A 10,606-nucleotide genomic window follows, 5' to 3' on the forward strand; every position below is an offset into this window, starting at 1 on the left:
TTTATTTTGTCATCATTTGCTATATCCAGCAAAGTAAACCAAAAGATTGAAGGGGGATTCTCAAAAATCTGTATTTTCTGCAAGCTTTTTTCAATATAAATTTAGATGTCTTTCCAAACACTCCAAACACTCCAAAAGGAAACTCCAAAAGGACACCAAAGAACCAAATGATATAAGGAGCCCATATAAGCACATTGTGAAAGAAAAAAAAAAATCTGAATTTTACAGTATGTGTACAGTGCAACAGCAAAGAGCTTTTTTTTACATTTTAGAAGTCAAGTTGCGATACCGAACAGGACCACATGGAGATGCCAAAAAAACAATCGCCTGCTGACTGCATATATCTACTACAGTTTAATGATGACAGCCCTAGTTATAATGCATCTCAGTTCACTATGGGAATGGTCTGATATATATTTTGTTGACATTTTCCACAAACACCAATGGTGCGCTGCTAGCCCCACCCACATGAGGAGAAGCAGAGTGCAGCTCAAATGCCACAAGATGCGATCAATCAGTATGCAAATTTCAGCAGGGATTATAAAGATCTTTACGGAAGTTGGAGCAGAACACTAGTGGCCGTTATCTTAGCACAAACAGAAAGGAAAAAATCCCTCCTTCCATTTATTTGACAGAGAAAAGTCCCCGTAGGCAAACACAGAGGTGCTAATGGATTTTACCATGGGATGTGGGAGGGTACTGTCGGACATCATACACAGCAGCAGGATTGATAAGGAAGGGGCGGCCTCTCTGTGGGCCGTCTGGGAGTTAGCTGCCAGACAAGGGAATTGCTCTTAGATGAAGGATCAGGTTAAATGTTATGCTGTTGTCGCAGTAGTAGCTGTAGACTGTGTCCACTCTGAGACCCAAAGTGTAGGTCCACTGATTGGGGAGGTGTGACTGTTCTCACTGAGCTTATTGAAGGTGTTGCCATGACAGCCAACTGAAGCAATAACATATCATCTTTCCTCCGGTGGCCACATCATATGGTATCTCTGAAACTTGACATGAAAGTCTTTAACTCGCACTGTCAGTGGTCATATTTTAAAGGGTTAGTTCACCCAAAAACGAAAATTCTGTCACTAATTACTCGCCCTCATTTCATTCTAAACCCGTAAGACCTTTGTTCATCTTCAGAACACAAATTAAGATGTTTTTGATGAAATTCCAGAGCTTTCTGACCCTGCATAGACAACAACGCAACTACCATGGTCAAGACCCAGAAATGTAGTAAGGACATTGTTAAAATAGTCCATGTGACATCAGTGGTTCAACCGTAATGTTATGAAGCTATGAGAACACTTTTTGTGCGCAATGAAAACAAAAATAACAACTTTATTCAACGGTTTAATATCTTCCGGGTCAGTCTGCCGCCATTCACGAGAGTAACATAACAAGTCGTTATTTTTGTTTTCTTTGCGCACAAAAATTATTCTCGTAGCATTTATTCTTGTTTGCATTTATGTGCCTTTCAGCTCCAGTTCAACTCCAATCCTAATCATATATACCTGAACCAGTTAATCATGGCATTTAAGGTAACTTGAAAGCTACAAGAAGGTATATTGGAGCAGGGTTGGAACTGGGGTCTGCAGGAAGTTACCTCCCCAAGAGCAGGGTTGGAGACCTCTGACCCAGGGTGTGAGCCAGTAGCTCTTGTATGTTAGAGGTGGCTAACTTCCTACAGAGTTTTGCTCCAACCTTAATCAAACACACCTGAACAAGCTAATCAAGGCAGGTGGGTTTTTATCAAGGTTGGAGCTAAACTCTGCAGGACTGTGGCACTCCTGGACTGTTGGCCACCCCTGTTGTCATTGTCATGTCATTAGCACATATACTACCCCACTATTCTCAACTAATTCTTAACCCTTGTCCTGAAGTACCCCCAACTCTGCACATTTTGTATGTTTCCCTAATCAAACTCACCTGAATATACAAATCAGCTCATTAATAAAGACACAAAGACATGATATGACTGTGTCAGATAAAAGAGACGTCCAAAATGAGTACTGTTAAGGGTACTCCAAGCCAGGGTTGAGAACCATTGCACTACACCACAATTCTGACCAAAATACAGTTATAGGCCCCATAATGTTAACACTGCAAGGAAGCCACATCATAAGCACCATTTATACCACAAAAATTTGTAATGTGGCATACACGTATATACACAGACAGCACAAGAGCAAAAACAATCAGTCATATGCTTGAAAGTTGACAGGACAGCAGGGCAAAAGAAAGGAACATTTTAGGCTAGGCTGACCAAAATAACAGTTTCTGTAAGCGCCAATTTTTATCCCTCATGGATTGTGCGGAAGCACTCTACTCATAACTACAGTATTTTTTTCAGAAACTACGGTACATTTTGCAACAATGCAGCACGAACAGAGTAAGCAGCATCTGTAAGCATCTGAATTCTCAGCACTTCATGAATGCCCAACGGCTAATGAAATAATTGAGGTAGGACTCACTGGTCATGCAGTAGTCATTAGTAAACTCTCAGAGCTCTGGAATCTGTCTACAACAGTTCGTACTGTATAAACTAAAGACTGTGACCTTAATGCACTTACTTCCTCATCACATGACTTGGCTTTTAAGGTCCTGTGACCTCATAAGACCTAAAACACTAATGTTAGAGAATAATAGAATGTTATCCCTGGAATCCATAAGCTCAACATTTGCTGTGTATTATTATCTATCCATGTCAGGTACATTAACTCAACTGCCTTCACAGTATACTGTTTATATATGCAGATACATAAGAAAGCATCATTTATGTTTATTCACACACATCACTCACATACTAATCCAACACGCATGAAAAAAATGGATTCCATTATCATTAGCATATTTCTATTAGCATACGCTAATGATTCAGTAGACTAATGATAACAAAAATAGTCAAAATTAATTAGACCTACACTCCTTTTAAGCACTGAATAGAATACATTATTTACAATCAAAATTTCTCTTGACTTTCATGCTTTAGCTGCATACTGTTTGGAACAGTTTTTGATTGGAAGTACTTCTATGATGCTTTAAAACGCTGCTTAGCTGAACAGAGCTACAGTAGTGTGTATTCTTGCATACTCCAACTGCCTCACTGACATTTCTAGCACTTAAAATACTTTAATTTACCACCATACAGGCTGACTTGACCCTGTTCTTCCAACCCTTTCATACAGAGTTAAATGACAATGATGCAAGGGTTAGCTTAGAGAATGTTTCGAGTGACTGATTACTCAACCACACCAGCCCTGCACAGCACTTCCCATTTGTCAGGAGAGCGTTTGGAGAATGTTTCACTTCCCACTCATCAAGTGACACCAAAAGGAAAGGAAACGAAAGAGGAAAATGTTTTAAGGGCCGCATGCAATCATAGACACACACGTTCTAATGTGCTGTGACTGTTACTAATACAAGAGCATTACTAATACACAAATGTACTAATACTACTACTAATATAAGAATACATTATCAAACAAGATCCAGTATCTCTTTCACCATGGCACATTTCTTCCATTTCTTTACTAAACCATAGGTATCACTTTGTAATAACTAAAAGCAACAAAGATTACTGTGCTATATAATGGTTAGTCGCTAAAAAAAGCTTGTCTGATGGACCCGGAACCATGCATACTTGTTGCATGATGTCATAATAAATTGTCCTGTTACAAATATGAATTATGTTAAATGAAACAGCTTTATTTGCTGAGTGAAGCTGTCTGGAATGTTTCTGTTTAGGTGTCCACTAAATTGCCACAAAGCAATCAGTGATAATCAGTTTTAAAGGGCAAGTGCTGATGATTATATTATATTTGCACTTGGAGAGTTGGATATACTGTAATAGTGTGCATAAAAACTCCAATTGATGTGAGTAGTTAAACATTGCAGTGAGACACATCATAAAGTCACTCACACACACACATAGCCTGTGAACAGAACCTGTACTGATGCTTGCAGGGGCCAATTTATTGTGTGAAAATGGTTTCAAACCTCAACAAAGCTCATGGCATATATCTTCAAAAGTCCACTTCCTGTCATTTTGACACATATAACGTCAGATAGCCAAAATAAGCATGATGTGTTCTATTCAAGAGTCTTTTGCAACTACAATGACGAGAAAGGGAGTGTGTAACAAGGAGAGCAGTTGTACTCACCGCAGGCACGAGTAGCTTGTTAACCTCCTCCACTGCATGCTTAAGCTTGATCTCAGCCCGGTTCTGGGCGTCCTCCACCGTGATGAGCACATGGAGGTCCTCATTCAGATGCTCCCAGTTGGGTTTGCCTCGGTTTTGTTCCTCCTGCACAGAGAGAGAAGGAGAGAGAAAAGTTTTAGATGCACTGCTGCTGTACAAAATGTTGACTGCTACAATCAAGGAGGTCTATAAGAAAGTAAAGAAAGGGTCCAAATAACAGACACTTCATGCACTCAGCTGTTGCATCTTTTCCTGTGTACCAAAGGAGGAGGGACTTCAATAGATGGTAGAGAGTGCATAGTGCAGAGTATAAGTGCATAGTGTATACTGCGTTGTTTGGGACACAAACCTTGACCCTTAGGCAGCAATGTACATGTTTTAACAGAGTTGACCAGAAATATATGATATGTGTTTGATATGATGAGGTTCAAGAAAGATGTTGGGACTTGTCTCAGCTCCCACTCTTGCTGTGGAGTTTGATACCTTGATAACACCAAAGTGCAACTGCGAATCTAATACAAGCAGACTACAACAGAGAGGATGTGAAAGTAAAAATAAAATGGAGAAGCTGCTTCTTTGATCTGCTGTGTGCTACAAAGCAGAAGTCAGGATGCCATGTATATGTCATCCTGTGAGACAGAGCTCTATAAAAGAGACCTCGTAAACTTCATACAGTCTCAAGACAGGCAGTGACAAAAGCTTCACAGCTAGCAGAGAGAAGCAACAATAGCATGAGCAACAAATCAAAACTAGATCACTGCTGAGGTGAGTCAGAGCTCAGCAGCACTCAAAGCTGATGTAAATTTATTCAGTTAATATGCTTTTAACTCAGCTTAATATACAGAGACAACTATAAGTAAGCCATTTGTATGTTGAAAAATGTAAACACTGTGAGGCGCTTTCAAAACTTTGCTCTGTTTGTTTAAGAATCTAGACCAGAAGCACACAGCAACAGCAGCTCAACCAATGGAGTGAGCTTGGGGCGTGGCTATCTGTTCTGTCAGACCAATGGCAGACGGGGAGCAGTAGAAGTGCTTGTGAAACCTGTTTGGAAACATTAGTAGGGCCAGTATGAGATCAGAAAGTGAACAGCCCAGCAACCGCATAGCAACTGCATAATAACCAAAGCATTGTGGTGGCAAATTTGCACAGGCAAATACCACTCATATTTTTTTTTTTTTCAGAAAATATTCAAATCAAGCTATTTTTGCAGTTTTGTTTGGTGCAGCTAGTGGAACGGAAATATAGGGGCTTTAAAAAAACTAAATTATATGACAGGAAACCATGAAAACTGGATTAAAAAGCTCTGAAGTTTGCTGAGGGCAAACAGCTTAACTGATAGAAACCCAAAGCACATTAAGTTGAAGGGGCTCGTTACACTTCGCCTACACCACCGCTTTTGTTTGTCTGCATTTGGTTTGTTTTGCTGTTTTTCTCGTTTTCCTGAAGGATTTCCAAATGAAAAATCAAGATCTGATTTATGCAATAATCAGATATGCAAACACAGCTCGTTTTTTCTCCTCGTGACTGCAAATGGGAAATTGATGGCAATCAGCGTCGGCGTCTGTGTTCCTGTGTTCTGCCTGCTGATTTTCATTAAGAATCCATTGTTGCCCCTTTTGGTGTGAAGCGAGGAAGGGTGGAAACAGGGTTGCGTATCGCCTCAATATGATTTACCATTCAGGATGGTGGTGCTCGGGTGTTATGAGGTCACTTCCTTTTTGTCTCTATTCGCCTCTTTGGTTTCGTTTGGCTGATTTACTTGGCTTTCTTTGGTTGTGACAAGTGCTAAAAATTGATCTTCTTAGGCCACAGCCACACTGTCAATAACACTTGAAGAAAGCCAGCCAGGAGGGACCAGAGTAGAGGTGGTGTGTACATGCGTGTATGTAAGTCTTTCAGAGGGTAAGATACAGCTAAGACACTTGTTTTTCCCGCGGTCCAGGCAGGTTGTCTTGCTTAAGGCCACGGCTGTTCCTTCTGCGGTGACAGGCTGGTAGTCAAGGTGACGCGCCTTCAATGTTCAATGCAGGAAATTTGTCAGACTGTGGGGCCCTCCACTAGGCCTTTGTTTACACCTCTTTCCCCTCGCGCACTATCTTTGAGCTGCCCGTGCCGTAGCCAAGCAGTAGTGCAATCAATGTCCATAAATCCATTGTCCTGCTCTTTTGTAATCCTTACTGAGGCAATAATGCCGCTCTGAAGGGGCGCCGACCCCTTGGTGGAAAGCTCTGGGAACTAATATCATGACTCGGCTGGGAGAGGACGAAGGTACACGCAGTGGGGAGTGTAATGAGACACGAGCTTGTTCTTGAACATATTCACCAATATATTTCACCACAGTGACCATGTTTACATACACATCATTGTCCGATTAAGATCTATATTCTGGTTCAGCCTTTAAAGGGATAGTTGAGACAAAAATGAAAATTAAGACGTTCTAATGCTGTATTGCCTTCTTTCATTTTAAGTCCACATAAGGAGACATTAAAGGAATGTCCTGCTCGCGCTTAATGGCTGTGAATAGCAACAAGAATTAGGATGTTAAAAACGACAGAAAAGTAGCACAGAATGATCTTATGCGACACGTGCCATATTCTCCAAATGTTCGGGGGATATACGATAGGGTTTGGTGAAAAACAAACTGGAATTTGATGTATTATTTAACCAAATTCCTAACCTTGGCCGTTGGTTTCTGTGCACAGTAGTGCACTCATGAGACTCTATTAGTGCAGCAGTTCACTCCGACTCGCCCAGAAAAAGCACATAAGTTGCAAGAAATCAAGATTAATAAAAATATAACATGAAAGAAGGGCAAACGGCATTAGAACAACAGAAGAGTGAGTAAATGATGACTTAGTTTTAATTTTTTGGGTGAACTAGCAAAAGTTTGGCAATGTATGAAGCACAACTCAAACAGAAGTCTTTGAAACAAAGCAGCTTTCTGTTGTGAATTTGTGTGACCAATTTGAAAACCAATGCAAAATCTCCATGGGAAGTCAATCCTAATCTTGTTGAACTGAAATCCTATGACTGGATTTTACCCAAGAAATTCCACCAAATAACAGTATAAATGACTATACCTTTATTCCGAAAGAGCTGTTTAGGAATATTCATGTCTGCATGCGATCAGCCTTACAAACAAACATAATCAGCATGCATGGAGCAGGACATGTATGTTCTTTCCAGCTATTTGCTTGCTCTTGTGACTTATTTCAATTCAGTGTTAGTAGTACAGTGATTTACATCACAGTAGTTCACAGTAATTTAGTCAACTCATTAATTCTCATTCATGTCTTTGACAATAGCATACAAAAATGCAATGAGTTGTAAAATGTAGGTCATAAGACTTGCAGTGCTTTCAGCTGTCTGTATATTGATTTATATTCCTTTCTTTAAAGGCTGAAATGTGTAATTTTAATGCTAAAACAAAATGTTAAAACATCCTCATATTCCAGCTTAATGTGTAGCGACAACTATAAGTAAACCATTTGCAGTTTGATTTCTATAAAAAGTGTAACACTGTGACTCATCATAACATTGCTTTGTTTTGTCTAACATACTGTAGCAACGCTGGCTCAACCAGTAGTGTGAGTTATCTATTTGTCTGACCAATTGCAGATGGGGCAGGGAAAACCTTTTTCTCATTCTGTTTGTTAATACTAAAATAACAAAATGTAGCTTTAATGTTTGTACAAAGCTCAAAAACTATTTCTTCTATAACTTTTTCACAAACACTGTAGCATTCAGCATTACTTTAGTGTTTTTAATTGACAAATAATTCAGATTAACACTAGTACATGACAGCTGTCTTATTCAGATTTCTAGAAACCAGAATATTGGCATAACTGGTTAATGAAAATCAGTTTAACACTTAACGTTAACATAACAACAATATGAACAAATTATGATATTTAATGTGCATGTAAACATGGTCAGAGAAGAGTAACATTGCATGGTTCAGAGCAGGTTCGTGTTTTAATGATTCAGTGATTCAGGTCAACCATGTTGATGATCAGAAACTTTGAAAAATCTCCAAGGATTATTGCTGCAGGACTGACACATCTGATTTCATTATCTTGTTGGTACAATGTATACATTTCTCAGGAAAAACTCCACCAAGCAGCAGACTCTGAGAGAATACAAAACACCAGTTTGGCTCTCTCTCTCGGGATAGATTTAGGAGAACGACAGAGAGCTTTGCCCTCAAATCCAGACGATTTGGTGATTGTGTAAAAGCAAGATACAACAAAGCATCTTGTCAGAGGATTTTAAAGAACAAAGGAAAATAGGTTCACATACTTTGTTAGAGATATTTCATCAGGTTTCTTGCCAGACAAACATATAGACCAACATTTCAGTTTATAATTGTGTTTTCATGCCAGCATTCACTTGCGTTTGTTTATCTGTGAATCAAAATTTCTGAGAAGTCCATAAGGCCTTGCTTATCACATGTCTGACATGTTTGACCGATGACGGATATGGAAGTTAGGATGAAAGCAATATGTCAAAGTATTTCCAATGCAGTATGATTTACATAATTATGTAATTGTTATCGATCAGTATATTCCATACTGTATAACCTGTAGATGTAATGCAACACATATGAATGATATGATATATTTAAAAGTAACTTCACAAAATGTACAGCAACTTTAACACTTATACAAGTGTCCCAATTGATCTGAATTCAACCTATATTATCGTTGTTTTTTTAAGCCTTTTTAATCCTGTATATTTGAAAATGTGGCATTTAAACGGAAATGTCCTGATCAGACTGAAATGATCAGGAACCTTACAAAAATTACTTTTTAGACCTTGGGTGGAGTTTTGAGTACTGAAAGTTGTTTTCATAATACGCTGAACTCTTTTGCTACAACAAATCAAGTAAAATGTGATTGCTTATAATATGACCCCTTTATATTAGACATAAATCCACTGGTAACTCAAAACACTGAATATAACAGTGATATTTACATAGTGACAATGTGTTTAAACTACTACCATGGTTATGCATGAACAATCACTTTATTATGTATGCGAAATGCAAAAAGGAGACCCAGAAATAAAATACTGTCACACACACGTGGGTCTGTTTAGTGATGCAGCGAGAGGATGAATCTGAAGTGATTGTGACAGCTCTAATAACAGTAATTGCCAGCGGGCCCAGCACTGCAGCTGAGTCTCTCTGACAGGCCCAGTCAGAACAAAGATGACGGCAACTACATCAGCAAGACAACACGCTCCATATTAACTTTGTATATCAGCGTCAGGAGTCCCTATGTGCCCTGGGCTGATCTACAATTTATTTAGTGCACGCTAGGGGTTGCACCGACTAATCGACTAGTCGACTTCAATGCTCTGCCATGACGCTTTAAGCTTGACGTCGACTAGTCGCTGGTCCTATAGAGGGCGCAACAGGATAAGAAAGCTTTGAAGGACTTCCACATTTACGCTCCTTTTCCAAACAGTTCAAATGACAAATAAATGCATACTCTGAAAGCGCTCACCCAAAGACAAAAGAACTGATAAAAAAGCTGTTATAGGAGCAACAGCCATGTGGGCAGCACTGTGTCATATGCCATAGCTGTGCACAAGGTGTTTGTCTCAGCTCCAGACTTATTTGTTCATTAATGACGTCATCAGCGACTAATCGACTTCGACTCGACTTTCATCACATAAATGTCGACTTCAAAAAATCAGAAGTCGTTCAACCCCTAGTGCACGCTACTTTTTCTTCGAATCCCATGGCTTAGTTTTGAAGGATGAAATTATTGTAGACTTCTTAAATGAATCAGTATTGATTGAAATGGGATATAATTCTGTTAATATTGGATATTTGATGCTTATTTTCCCTATTTTTACAAAGTAATTTTTAAAAAAACACTATTTAATAATATTACTAACTGTAATCTTTAGAAAATCTAAAAATGAATATCAATTTTTCATTTTGTACATTGTAGTGTTGTGATGCCTAAATTCATTTAATTTCTTTTGATTGATTTTAGTTTTGATGTTTTATTTTTTCATTTATTAACACAAAATACTATTTTGCATTTATCAGTTATTGACTATAAAATGAATGTCCATTTGTCATTTTGTTCATTATAATATAATGCCTAAATTAATTTACTTTAATATCATATAATATCAAGCATTTAAAATCAATTTCGTCTTGTGCTATACAGTAAAATACCTTTTACAAATGAACAAGGAACTGCTAAGAAACACTATTGGCGCTTTTCCACTGCGTGGTACGACTCAGCACGGCTCGGCTCGGTTTGCGTTTTCACTGCAGTTTAGTATCGCTTTAGAGTGGGTGGGATTATTCACATGTCGTTAAAGTTGCGCCGCCTCTACTGCCGCGACTCCTGAAAAACGTTTTTTCCTCGCAGGATCCGCTCCTCTGC

The 10,606-nt window shown here is 38.8% G+C and overlaps 1 protein-coding gene across 4 annotated transcripts in view; it reads right to left on the bottom strand.

Annotated features, from left to right (window-relative positions):
• qkib (QKI, KH domain containing, RNA binding b) overlaps nucleotides 1–10,606 on the bottom strand; it is a 113,429-nt gene that overhangs the window by 40,016 nt on the left and 62,807 nt on the right. For all 4 annotated transcript variants that reach the window (XM_016551594.1, XM_016551596.1, XM_016551595.1 and 1 more), the window contains one exon: nucleotides 4,158–4,301. In XM_016551594.1, coding sequence (XP_016407080.1) covers nucleotides 4,158–4,301 — 144 coding nt within the window. The remainder of the gene's footprint in view (nucleotides 1–4,157; nucleotides 4,302–10,606) is intronic.

The sequence above is a fragment of the Sinocyclocheilus rhinocerous genome, unplaced genomic scaffold, assembly GCF_001515625.1.
Source record: "Sinocyclocheilus rhinocerous isolate Xijiao unplaced genomic scaffold, SAMN03320098_v1.1 scaffold345, whole genome shotgun sequence".
NCBI classification, from domain to species: Eukaryota; Metazoa; Chordata; class Actinopteri; order Cypriniformes; family Cyprinidae; genus Sinocyclocheilus; species Sinocyclocheilus rhinocerous.